This window comes from Daldinia childiae (assembly GCF_008694065.1).
Source record: "Daldinia childiae strain JS-1345 chromosome Unknown Scaffold14, whole genome shotgun sequence".
Classification (NCBI taxonomy): domain Eukaryota; kingdom Fungi; phylum Ascomycota; class Sordariomycetes; order Xylariales; family Hypoxylaceae; genus Daldinia; species Daldinia childiae.
In genome coordinates this window covers 526647-539862 of record NW_022984655.1, presented here as the reverse complement: position 1 = coordinate 539862, position 13216 = coordinate 526647, and the positions used below count along the sequence as shown (strand labels likewise).

At 45.3% G+C, this 13216-nt stretch overlaps 5 protein-coding genes across 7 annotated transcripts; 3 read left to right on the top strand and 2 right to left on the bottom strand.

Annotated features, from left to right (window-relative positions):
• Positions 1-27: 27 nt before the first annotated feature.
• Positions 28-1399, bottom strand: GL218_08896 (the record flags this gene model as incomplete). 3 transcript variants are annotated; one of them, XM_033585711.1, is made up of 6 exons in its annotated part: positions 28-524; positions 582-707; positions 766-867; positions 931-993; positions 1052-1199; positions 1256-1399. In XM_033585711.1, the coding sequence occupies 6 exons, from the start codon at positions 1397-1399 to the stop codon at positions 28-30; spliced, it is 1080 nt and encodes a 359-aa protein (XP_033440190.1). The 3 variants fall into 3 exon arrangements, with proteins under 3 accessions (XP_033440190.1, XP_033440189.1, XP_033440191.1); XM_033585709.1 differs by lacking the exon at positions 931-993; XM_033585710.1 differs by lacking the exon at positions 1256-1399 and having other exon boundaries at positions 1052-1106.
• Positions 1400-1894: 495 nt separating this feature from the next.
• Positions 1895-3419, top strand: GL218_08895 (tRNA (guanine(10)-N2)-methyltransferase; the record flags this gene model as incomplete). Its single annotated transcript, XM_033585708.1, has 4 exons — positions 1895-2008; positions 2076-2920; positions 2973-3178; positions 3235-3419. The coding sequence occupies 4 exons, from the start codon at positions 1895-1897 to the stop codon at positions 3417-3419; spliced, it is 1350 nt and encodes a 449-aa protein (XP_033440192.1).
• Positions 3420-5443: 2024 nt separating this feature from the next.
• GL218_08894 (Glucose-induced degradation protein 4 like protein) lies at positions 5444-6957 on the top strand (the record flags this gene model as incomplete). Its single annotated transcript, XM_033585707.1, has 4 exons — positions 5444-5959; positions 6035-6185; positions 6334-6691; positions 6891-6957. The coding sequence occupies 4 exons, from the start codon at positions 5444-5446 to the stop codon at positions 6955-6957; spliced, it is 1092 nt and encodes a 363-aa protein (XP_033440193.1).
• Positions 6958-7379: 422 nt separating this feature from the next.
• On the bottom strand, positions 7380-8203 carry GL218_08893 (Protein mago nashi like protein; the record flags this gene model as incomplete). The annotated part of the gene is made up of 5 exons (XM_033585706.1): positions 7380-7519; positions 7610-7765; positions 7878-7973; positions 8068-8105; positions 8166-8203. 5 exons carry the CDS (start codon positions 8201-8203, stop codon positions 7380-7382), a joined length of 468 nt encoding a protein of 155 aa, XP_033440184.1.
• An 874-nt stretch (positions 8204-9077) lies between these two features.
• GL218_08892 (Coatomer subunit beta) lies at positions 9078-12122 on the top strand (the record flags this gene model as incomplete). Its single annotated transcript, XM_033585705.1, has 4 exons — positions 9078-9382; positions 9445-9865; positions 9916-11917; positions 11971-12122. The coding sequence occupies 4 exons, from the start codon at positions 9078-9080 to the stop codon at positions 12120-12122; spliced, it is 2880 nt and encodes a 959-aa protein (XP_033440185.1).
• Positions 12123-13216: the final 1094 nt, after the last annotated feature.

Sequence of the window (13216 nt, the reverse complement as noted above, 5' to 3'; positions counted from 1 at the left end):
TCCTCGATTAGAAATACGATATGTATCTCAATTCTGTTTCCTGATATCCCAGAGAAGATACTCTCCGGACGAGTTAGGTGGTCTTAAAATGGTACAATCGGCGCTGTCACCAACGATATCCCTCGCGAACGTCGTAGTGCTTAGCGAGAACCATGACTTGGCTGGCAGGGCGAGTATTACTTCCGCCAAGGTTTGTCGAGTCCACCTTGGCGGAATAAAACCTTGCCAGCTAATTCGGCACAGCTTGCCTTCCTGAAGGTCGTCGGGAGCACCAGGAATGGTGTAATTGGACAAATATGGGTCGATCTTGTCATCTATATTGATTCGTGGACTATCAAGTCGGACCAGAGACAACCACTCATATATGTCTGTAGCAAATTCATCCAGCTCTGACTGGTTTTGGTTCGATAGGATAGCGATCGGAGGTTTCAACAATGGTAACCTCGTGGAAATATTCTCAGAGACCTTGGGGTGCGATGTATACTTAACAGGATAGTGCCGTGAGAGAGGATCAGGAACGGGTGCTATGCCATACAACTATCAGTAATAACAAAAGCCAAAAAACGTTATAGATAACTCACTCTTGGAAAGATTATGAAAAAACCAGGTGACCGGTGCGTTGAAAACATTTTTACACGCATATGCCAATCTGTCAAAGCCCTTCTTACCGTGGAGCATCGAGGGACTTCGAAGATCGAATTGTACAACTTTAGGGGCTAATTAGCAGTCGTGCCAAAGATCAAGACATGATTGAGTTGAGCGTACCCCATCTCGGTTTAAGTCCTCGTTTACCCTTGACTCCGTGTGGCTTTCCAACAAGTCCAGCTCGCTCATACGTCTCTTTGTCGAGATACATCGTGAGCATACCTAGGGTATTATTAGTCATGTGTGAATTATAGATATTGCCAGTAGATCGGAAGATGTGCATACCTTCTTTTAGCAAAAATACATTCTCGGAATCTACTCTTCCCTCCGAGAGCATCATAATGTTGCCTTGTCATCACGTCAATTTTGACATTCGCGAGACGATAGTAGTTAGAAACCTAATTACCTATCTTGATGTATTCGGTGAAGAAGTCACCTTCTACGATTTGACCAACTGTCATGATAACCTTATAAAATTCAGGTGCTCGGCTTGGATCACCTGTTAGTTTATCCTCGACGAGCTGTACTAGTTCCGCCGGGAGGATTAGATCCACCTATATTATATCAGCAAGTGTCTTAGATAGGATCATGTAGATGCGGGTATTTATACTTTGTGTACGAAGTCTTGCGATAGCAACGTACTCCATGGTTTTCCTTTGCTTGGTAATTTTTGGGGATCAGGATGACCCATTACTCCGTATGTGACGAAGCATTTTGAGGATTGATAAACGCTCGGCGCTGGAAATGAAAACATTATCAAATGCGAATATTAAAATCGGAAATAACAGATCTCGCACTCATGGCATAGACGTACATTGCCTAGAATCTGGAGGATGATATTGAGATATTGAGATATCGAGGCAGAAACGTAAACTTGGGAGTTACAATAACCCTCCACCGTAAAATTAATTATGGCTCTCTTATAACACTAAGATGCTTTAGAGAATACTATGTCAAGCAATTTGAATAAGTAAATCGCACTAAAGCGGACCATGCAGAAATCAATAGTAGCGCCATTCCAAGCACTCGGCCATTTTTCTCTTAGAAACACTCCCTCTTTTTTACCATAACATATTTTCACATTTGTGAAACCCGCACACGGATTCATTCGTTACCCTATGACTCAAGTGGCAGCTGTCGAGCAGAATTTCTAAACCTCAGATGGAGTGGCTTGTACGTAGAGACGAAGCAAAAACTTTCAGGTTGATCTGCCCTTAGCGACTACGAAACACTCAAGGCTCAATCCACAATGGAATACCTTATTCGTTTCTCTCAGTCTCATGAGAGTTTTCGTTTGCCAGAAATTCAGTCACTCGCCATCGTCGAAGGTCTTGATCTAGAAGTTATTTCCTATAGCGATGAGGTAATAATCTATGCCATGATCTATGCCATGACTAGTTACCTAAGATTCTATACTTACGATTCTCTAGTCGCCTTTCTGCATAGTCCGGCTAGAGTCTGAAGATGCTGCAAAAGCTCTCCTAAGGCGTTCGGTATTGGCGCAAACTATTCATGAACTTTGGGGTACTGCCGAGAAATACGACGAGCTACACGCCGCCGTCAAACGTGACACTGCTCACTTATGGCCTAAATATAAAGATGTCTCGTTCAAGATTAACATAGACGCTTACCAAGGCTCCCGAACGGAGAAGAATAAATTGGCACTCATAAATAGCTTTGCCTATCTTCCTTTCGAAGGGTTAATTCTTCTAAAGTCTCCGGATCAGGAATTTACAATATTCGAACAGTGGGAATTTGATTCCGTACCGCGTGACCTACCTAACCCCTTAAAGATACACTTCGGTCGTCTCGTAGGTCATAGTGTGCGCGAGTTAATCAAAACCTACGATCTCAAAAAGCGAGGATATATCAGCACGACCTCCATGGATTCGGAATTAGCTTTAGTTACAGCCAACATTTCCCTTGCCGCACCAGGAAAAATCTTCTACGACCCCTTCGTCGGGACTGGCAGCTTTCCTATAGCATGTGCGCATTTTGGCGCTCTTGGCCTAGGAAGCGATATTGATGGTCGTAGCGTCAGGGGCGAAGGTGGGAAGAAGAGCTTAAAAGGTAATTTTAAGCAATATGGACTAGAGTCTCTACTTGGTGGCGTTTTCGTTAGCGACTTGACCAACAGTCCCGTACGAAGAGCGCAGATACTCGACGGCATCGTCTGTGATCCACCATACGGCGTGAGGGAAGGACTAAAAGTTCTCGGGTGTAGAGACCCGGAGAAGGACGTCTGGCTCGTGGAGAAGGGAAAGCGATCATATCAGTTAGTTTATGCATTCCTAGAAAACCTGATGATAATCGCTAACAAAAGTCAGAAAACCGACATTTGTCCCCCCGAAGAGACCATATAGTTTTACAGCTATGTTAGATGACATATTGGATTTTGCCTCGGATACCTTAGTGGACAACGGTCGTCTGTCTTTCTGGATGCCGTCTGCTAATGACGAAGAACAAGAAATTCCTATACCAACGCACCCGCGCTTGAGCGTCGTGGTCGTCTGCTCGCAGGTGTTTAATAAATGTATGCTTGCTATATATCCACTTTTTGTGGGTGTCTCGACTGACAAGGTTCTTCAGGGTCACGAAGGTTAATTACTTACCGCCGTCTACCGGATTCGGATGTTGACGTGGCTGCGTTGGCGCAAAGGAAGCGAGAAGAGCAAGTAAAGGGTCGTACTGCAGATGACTTAAATTCGTTTCGCCGAGCATATTTTAGGGGGTTCAAACCAGAGGAAGCGAGCGCAGATGTCGTGGCTGGGTGATTAGTAGAGGGATATTATTTTGATGATCTTCTCATACCTCCTTTTTGATAGGAGGGAAAGTGGATACTCATTATACTGGTCATTGGTACCAAGCTGACGAGATAAATCCTTTGAATACAACGTGATCCCAAAGCTGATTGCGGGGATTAAGTATGAGCAGTTGAAGATGAAGTTTAACAAAATATCAGATAACTTTGATGTGTCTTAATATTTTGTATCGCTACAAGAAAGGAAAAGTTAAGATTGATAGTAGCGCTAATCGTTAGGTAGCCGCAAACCCTATTTCCCAAGTAATTTCCCCATACCTATTTAGGGGATGATGTACCTAAGGGTAGGTAGATATCTATGAGGTACATAACGTATACATTTCTAACATCAACACCATCTCTTATTCAACTTTAAACAAAACACCAAAAATAAATAACTACCTAATATGTCATACCTCTATACCGAGCACTAGGCTAATAGCTAGAATTTCGGTGATTTACTCATTTGACAATTAGCTATCCCCATCAACGCTAAGCCCGGTGCAGGGAATTACATTATAAGGTACCCAATGTTTAAGTCGTCTAGACTTCCCCTCATATCCACTGCTCCCGCTCAGCCCGTCGAGCAAGGTTCTTTTTGAATCTTCACGTGGTTGCTTAAGTGGAGGTTAGCGACATACGTGTATTATAGAACCGAATATTCAGCATATTCAGCACGCGACGCGCCGTAAGTTCGGTAACTCGGGGTTTACAAGAAAGTCATGATGGTTAGATATACGTCAAACTAAAAGCTATTAAAGTCTATATTTCATAAACTTCTATATGATCGACTTCTACCTCGCCGTTTAATTAAGCTTCTCTACACAGCTTTTAGTCGGCGCCACCAGTGTTGCCGTCAGAACTTATAGATAAAGTAAGCAGCCTACCGTATTGCGCGGCATGCATGATGTGTACATGTATGCAGCACATGGCACATGATGTCTAAGACACGCATGAGGCAGCACTCTCATAGGAAAAAGCATCATAGAATTTGAATGAACATTCCTATTCGATATTTCCCGGATGCGAATTCAAATATTGCCTCGTGTAGTGAATTTGACAATTGACAATAGGATATTTAATATAATTTTGCATCTGATAATTGATATACCTAACTATGTAGTTGTCCAATCATATAATTACTGCGTAGGTCATCAGCGTGTAAGTTTCTTATTCCAATAAAAACTTTTGGTCGAGTATTATTGCGTCGTCATTCAAGAAATTTTTGTTGCTGACTGCTGAAATAAATAGCGTGATATTGTTCCTGGCTTCTAGAATCCTGCTCTGTAAGGATTCTATTAATATTATATCGTACGGTCGTCATTATCGGGCTCTGCTTATCTCTCTTACGCTCTTTGCCATGTGCTTCCTATTCCCAGTCGCATAAAAAAGCTTACATGTACATACCTAATGTACATACCTAATGCGCGCTTCATGCGGTGAAGCTACCCAAGACCAAGGGCTATACTACGGGTCTAATAATAGGCTCACCGCCCCTGTCCCCTGTCCACCCTAGCTATTGGGTCCTTGGGTCCTAATTCTTCTCCACCCCCAGACCTCCAAGGCTCCAACGGCCTGCTTCCAACGCCTGGGCACTGTAGCACTGTACGTCTTTTGCTACAATCCTGCAACAAGTTTAAGCCGACTTTCACGAGTTTACGTACGGCTTTAGTTTCTTATGACCCTTTTTTTTGGGACATCTCTCCAATCTTCATCACTGCTAAACCAACTTTTCTAACTTTGCTTTGATTGACATCACGAGATACTTCTTTTTTCTTTTTCGGCGCCGTTTCTATTATCGGTTTTTTTTTTCCTTACTTGGAACAATCTTACATTAATTTACTTGTACATTTTTCTGGGTTGGCAACATCACATAAGGCTTCATTGTCCGACCTATACGCGCAAGCCCTTTCGCGTTGTTACGAGACGTTTCACTTGAAGTAAAGACAAAGAGTCGCCACGCAAAACTTCCATCATAATCATACAACCTCAACAGTCATGCCTAGTAATCCGCCCCCAGAACTCCCTCCGAGAACGCACAGTTCGTCCTGTCCTGATCCCGAAGAATCGCTCCGATTTACGGGTAGTTGGCGATCAAATCAAGATGGACTCGAGATGAATATCGATAGTCCAGAGACGTCATCATCCCCTGAGCCAGTCAGCGCACCACTCCACGCCAATATTCAACACGATACTTTAGACTCGCGATCCGCTACTGAATCTCCTGGCCCGGATTCAATGAGTCGTCGCACAGAGTCTACAATCTCCCCTGACCGCTCCAACACACTATCCCAGACTACGTCAGCGCATAAGCCCACCGATGCAGACCACGATGCATCGGCCAAAAGTGACACAGATGCGCCATCAGGGCTACAACGATCGAGTGGCAATTACGACATTGTAACATCCATCGGCGCAGAAAGTGAGAAATTAGAATACGGCGTAATACCCGGTCGGTTGCAATCAGGGGACGCTTATGCGCCTTCGATGGGATATGACCATTCCAACATCCGAGTAAGTCCATTCGCCCTTATTTTAAGGGGAATAAGTGGTTATATCCATTAGTTAAGTATGCTGACGTCGTTCAAGATAATACCAACATCTCCCTCATCCTTCCTACGGCCGGGTAGTAAATTCCACGGCACACAACAATCGGAACGGCAAGTATACGACGTGCAAGTCGAAATAAAATATGTCGACTTGAGGGAGTCATTCCTCTGCGGATTTCTAAGGATCCAGGGTAAGTCAACCAGCTAATTCACCAATTCATCTCATTTCATTCAGTTTTTGTTCTTACACCGATCGAGTCGGTGTGGCGCATCACCCCCTCATCACCCCCAACCTCGGGACCTAAGACCACATATGCTAATATGACGTACGATCTTCAGGCCTGACTGAAGATAACCCGACGTTGACGACGTATTTCGAAGGCGAGATTATCGGTAGTAAATACGAATTCATCACGAAGCACGCGGGCTGGGGTGCAACAGATAAAATCGATCTGAGTCACTGGAGCAAATTCACAGCATTTCGACAATACGCCAAACAAGTACGCAAGGGACCCGTCACTATCCCTAACTTAGCTCAACGAGAGAACATTTTTATGCGTTGGAAGGAACACTTTCTCGTTCCCGATCATCGCGTCCGCACTATTAACGGAGCAAGCTTCGAAGGTTTCTACTATATCTGTTTCAACCAGAAGGAAGGAAGCGTTAGTGGTATATATTTCCACTCCAAGAGCGAGAAGTATGTTTTTCTTTCTTTTCCCTCGTATCTGTGCCATCCATTTATTAAACCTATTATGCTTCATATATGCACATACGTGTACACGTTGATATGTATCAAATGCCATATTTTATTTTGTTCATGTCCCGCGTCCGTCATCACTTCCAAGCCATTACCAACGCAAGAGCACTTTTGCTAATACGACTGGTTTCCATCATAGATTCCAACAGCTGGAGCTTAAGCACGTAGAGGATAGAGGGTGCTTCGGCGCCGTGGAATTTCGATAGCCGTATACGGTTTTTCGTACGGAATGAATGATAAGATAGTTGATGTCGGGCATGTGGACGTCAGAATAGCATACAGCAACGACCACTTGCTCGAATAGTAGTAGTAAGTAATTTTTTGGCAGGCGAAGGAAATCATTACGGGATGGTATAAACTGGCATCTCAATTTCTGCAACGCAAATAGGGAGGAGTACGGAACTCGACACCGAGCATAGCCCAGCGCAGCGGTCTGGGTCTTGGTCTCCTTTTTTTAAGGGGAGGTATCACATCACGTTCACGACAGACGGGATTACTGCAGCATTTCACAACTTCGCGGCAAGGGGGGGTATATTGTAAGGGGTTTGGGGGGGAATGCCGTACTACTCTATGTATACATAATGATGATCGTAAACTCGCACTTGTGCGCCTTATCTATCTTAGCTCTTCACGAGATGGGTTTGATCTTGAAATGAAGTGATGTCAAGCTGAAAACAAGAGCCTTTAGATCTTGTACCAGGTAGTAGAATACCCGTAGTCCTTCGGGGTCTGCCGATTCCGTCACGTCGATTAGGGAACCAATCTTAGCTGTCTATAATTGGTATTGGTATTAGTACTCGTCGTTCTACGGTGGGGCTTAGGCCGAGTTATGGTGAAAGGTATATAAAGGGGATCTACTCGCCTCGAATGATATGTGATCGTTGCCCACGCGAATCTCTAATTCCTGTCTACCATCCTTATTCTTCTGTGGCCATTTGGCGTCGTCTTCCTTCATGATCTCGCTCGATTTGACGATGCGCTTGATCTCATCTACCACCAACGAACTAACGCACACTGTTTTCTTCGTTAGCCTTGTCTTTGATTGCTACTTCGAGTTCTTCGTTCCGGGAATGGGGTGTATTTCGCTCGAGGAAGAGAGCGTAGTAGGAAATAGGTGCTGACATACTCTCTTTTCGGATTAGACTGTCGTTCCTGTAGTTGGAGTTGTTTGCATATCGAGCTACGGCACTTCGACCATCGCCTACTACTCTAATATCGAACTCTGCTATTGTTAGTTTCTCTATTTACTTTTTCTATAGACACGTAGGTAGATAACGAGGGCGATCGAAGAGCAGGGGAATCGTAGGTACGCGTACCTAGAAATTCATGGCCGAATCGACCGGAGTGACCTGAGCTGTATTGGTCAATTAGCTTCAAGCTTTGAGCTTCACGTCTATTTGAAGCTTGCACGTACTAGTATCGGATATAGAAAGGTTCACCGGTGGAGGCCATATTGGTAGTTGATATGGTTGCTGTAAATAAGACAACTGTACGAGTATAGAAAGACAATACTAAGTCTCGGATTCGGCTTGCTAAGTTTAATGACGGTAGTACTGCGTTCCAAAGGGTGTTACTAGATTTAGCCTTGTTAATGTTGCGACGAGGCTTCACTAGACGATAGCTTGGCAGTGTAGCTCTAGAAAGTTTCGGCGGGGCAGGGGAACAGCTAAAATGTACTGTGCGTGGGGAGCTTTAACTGGAAGCACATGTACGAAGTGTACCTCCTACGAAGTAAGTACTTGGATACTTAAGAAAAGAGCGTAAGCCACAGTCGAATTGAGGCTGGTCCGTACCTAATCGACCTTGTTTCACATGGCTAATATTCGGGTTACGGATTATTTAATTCAACGTTGCATATGAGCCAATCAAATCCTCATATTCTTTCAAACCCAATCCATTTTAGGAGGGACAGATTTCTGTGTATTCCGTAATTGCTGGACGTTTGGATTTTGGGGCCAGCCTGGACGGATTATTGTTATCAACTCCATAACAGCATAACAACAACATCACCGCTGTTCAACTTTCTCGACCCAGTCCAACTTTCACTGGGATGCATGATCGCATTGTCCTCGTTATACCACCTCTTCAACTGCTGGGACGGCTCTTTTAATTGTTCAATTCTATTTCGGCCTTGTATTTACGAATCTACACGAGCCCACGAGCCCTCGAGCCTTATTCCCCGAACACGACCTCCAATATAATACTTGAACTGTCTACTCAAAATTTATCTAGTTCTCCTCCTTCTTGTCGGTCTATCTACCTACCTAAACCCTTATAGATCTTCTCGAGTTTACCACGCCGGCGGAAGCCGCAACAATTGCCCAGCATGACGACCTTCCTCGAGAACGCCTATAGCTTGGTCCACCAGGACAATACCGCAGATGTCCCATCCATGTCGGATTTGCGCATGCAGTTGGAAAAGGGTACAGATGAGACAAAGGTCGATACTATGAAGCGCATCTTAACTGTCATGTTGAACGGTGACCCTATGCCTCAGCTCCTTATGCACATTATTCGATTCGTTATGCCTTCCAAGTATAAGCCATTGAAAAAGCTATTATACTTCTACTACGAGATCTGTCCTAAGCTCGACTCCACCGGTAAATTAAAGCAGGAGATGATTCTTGTTTGGTGAGTACAGAAAGAAGTTATGAATGACATACAGACTCGGTTGCTAACAGCTCTGGGCTTAGCAATGGCATTAGAAATGATCTTCAACATCCGAACGAGTACATCAGGGGAAATACGCTACGATTCCTTTGCAAGCTACGAGAACCAGAGCTGATCGAGCCCTTACTATCCTCGGCTCGGTCTTGTCTCGAGCATCGCCACGCCTACGTCCGAAAGAATGCCGTCTTCGCCATCTCTTCCATCTTTTTACATTCGCCGTCCCTTATCCCAGATGCTTCCGAGCTGATTGCCGCCTTCCTCGAGGGAGAAAGCGATGCCACTTGCAAGCGTAACGCCTTTTCTGCTCTGGCTAGCATTGACCACGAGAAGGCTTTAGTGTACTTGAGCTCCGTCTTTGAGGGGATTCCAAACGCCGAGGAGCTACTACAGTTGGTCGAGCTCGAGTTCATTCGAAAAGATGCAGTTCAGAATTCCCAGCACAAGGTAAAGCAGTCCAGAACCCAATTTGGTAGGCTAGCGACTAACAATCGCAGGCCCGTTATTTGAGACTCATTTTCGATCTACTTGAGGCCGGAGCTTCAACTGTCGTTTACGAAGCTGCTTCGTCCTTAACAGCATTAACCAGCAACCCAGTTGCGGTAAAGGCGGCCGCGGCTAAGTTTATCGAACTGAGCATCAAAGAAGCCGACAACAATGTGAAACTTATCGTCCTCGACCGAGTAGACCAACTACGGCAGAAGAACGAGGGCGTACTAGACGATCTGGTGATGGAGATCCTACGTGCGCTATCTAGTCCCGATATCGATGTCCGACGAAAGGCCCTTACTATCGCGCTAGAGATGGTGTCGAGCAAGAATGTCGAAGAGGTTATTTTACTGCTTAAGAAAGAGCTGTCTAAAACTGTTGATCAGGAATACGAGAAGAACGCTGAGTACCGACAACTCCTCATTCATTCCATTCACCAGTGTGCTATCAAATTCTCCGAAGTAGCAGCTAGCGTAGTCGATCTACTCATGGACTTCATTGCCGACTTTAGCAATAATTCCGCTGTCGACGTTATCAGCTTCGTCAAGGAGGTAGTCGAAAAGTTCCCCAAGCTACGGCCCTCAATCGTCTCGCGATTGGTTGACACTCTCAGCGAGGTCCGAGCAGGCAAAGTCTACCGTGGAATTATCTGGATCATTGGCGAGTATTCTCTTGAAGAGAGCGATATTCGAGATGCGTGGAAGAGGATACGTGCGAGTCTAGGAGAGATACCTATTCTGGCCTCCGAACAGCGACTGTTAGACCACGTAGATGGAGATGAGGAGAAAGAAAAGGAGCAGGTCAATGGCCACTCGAAGTCGGCGGCGCCGTCAGGCTCAAGGAGGGTCCTGGCTGACGGTACATACGCCACCGAGACAGCTCTTACCAGCGGTTCGGCTGCTGCCGCCAAACTAGAAGCTGTCAAGGCTGCTCAAAAACCACCACTACGACAGCTCATCCTCGAGGGTGACTACTACTTGGCCGCCGTTCTTTCGGCAACTCTTACCAAGTTGGTTATGCGTCATTCCGAGATCTCTTCGGACAAGGCCCGAACGAATGCTCTCAAGGCCGAAGCTATGCTGATCATGATTTCCATCATACGTGTTGGTCAATCGCAATTTGTCAAGGCTCCCATCGATGAGGATTCTGTCGACAGGATAATGTCCTGTGTTCGGTCGTTGGCGGAGTTCTCCGACAGGAAGGAATTGGAAACGGTATTCCTCGACGATACGCGGAAAGCTTTCCGTGCTATGGTGCAGGTTGAAGAGAAGAAGCGGGCGGCAAAGGTTGCCTTCGAAAAGGCCAAGACCGCCGTCCAAGTCGATGATGTCGTTCAGATTCGACAGCTATCTAAGAAGAACGTATCAGACGGCGCCGACGAGATCGAGCTTGATCTCGAGAGAGCAACTGGCGGAGAGTCTGTATCGGAGGACCTTTCATCGAAGTTAAGCCGTGTCGTTCAGCTTACTGGTTTCTCCGACCCCGTATACGCCGAGGCGTACGTTAAAGTACATCAGTTCGACATCGTCCTGGATGTTCTTTTAGTCAATCAAACCACCGAGACTCTCCAGAACTTGTCAGTCGAGTTCGCTACGCTTGGCGACCTCAAGGTTGTCGAACGACCTACTACGCAGAACCTTGGCCCGCACGACTTCCACAACGTGCAATGTACCATTAAAGTTTCATCGACAGATACCGGAGTTATATTTGGTAACGTAGTATACGATGGAGCTCACAGCACGGACACAAATGTTGTTATTCTTAACGATCTACATGTCGATATTATGGACTATATCCAGCCGGCAACATGTACAGAGACGCAGTTCCGCACCATGTGGACGGAATTCGAGTGGGAGAACAAGGTCAACATTAACAGCAAGGCCAAGAGCCTCCGCGAATTCTTGGAACAATTGATGGCCTGCACGAATATGAACTGTTTGACGCCGGAAGCTAGCATGAAGGGCGATTGCCAGTTCCTGAGCGCCAACCTATACGCCAAGAGTGTCTTTGGTAAGTTTTCACTATTAACTAGCTATTCAAAAATGCCAACTAATTATTCGCAGGCGAGGATGCTCTGGCAAACCTGAGTATCGAAAAGGAAGGAGAGGATGGGCCAATTACAGGTTTCGTCCGCATAAGAAGCAGGTCACAAGGACTAGCACTAAGTCTGGGATCCCTCAAAGGTTTGAACAAGATTGGTACCGCTGCTGCTTGATGGAAGGGGAATATCTAGGAGTATATAATTTTTCAGGGCAGTCCAAAATGCCGTCTCGCAACGGTAACTCGTAGTCGTTAATGAGCTGACGAAGAGGGGCTTTTGGGAGGCTAAAAAAGATAGAGTAGTGATATCCAAGATGATTGATGTCGCAAGTGGAATGAATGCTCTTGTCGAGATAGCACGGACCAAAAAAAAACGAGGTGCTAGAGTACCTCGGGCTATGATTTAGACAATGCAAATTATTTTACGACGAAGCATAGGGTTATACGTGTTTTGTAACCTGTAGTTAGTGATATGTGAACCTTGGACCGAGTAGTTCTCATTCCAGTACGATGCTATTCATTGGCTAAATAATCTATTTTAATTCTAATACAAAACATCTGCCTCATATTTAGGCAAGTAGCTCGTTGCCTTTCTTATCCACCTCTGTTGTTTGCATAGTGCTTGGTGCCACGAAGCTTACTACCATGTATATAAAATAAGGGGGGGGATAATTAAGCTAAACAGATCAACCCGGGATCGACTACGGTGCAAATACATAGCAACAGGGTTGTTTTAAACGGCTACCGGTGTTTAACAGCTTGGCGTGCTGGCGTGGAACCTCAAAACAGCGTTTTTAAAACGGCAGCTTGTTGTTTGTCAAACGACAAGCCCTTCATCAGCACCGCCAAGTGTGGGTAAACAGTATACCTTAGGAGGGATTTATAGGTAGACATTAATTTATTTATTAGACGCGCTTCTACTATCTGCATTAGGAAGAATGTATGTCTCTACATGTCGCAAAGCTAACGGCCTGGGGCATGTATAGGCGGCAAATGGCTCAGCTCGGCACATGCATAAGGTGGCTGGCTGGCTTACTCGACCGGGAGTGCAATCTTGTCACTTGCAGGACGAGAATGTCAATGTCAATGTCAATGTCAACGAAGACGTGGGTGTGTAAGATTTGGTTGGTAGGGGTGTTAGGCATGAATGCGGGAGTATTTATTGGTATAGGATTATAGAGTAGGGCTACTGTGTGGTATACTACGTGTGGTTGATAATATGGTAAAGGATGGATATACGAATATGCATTATATCTTTGAAGATCTCGG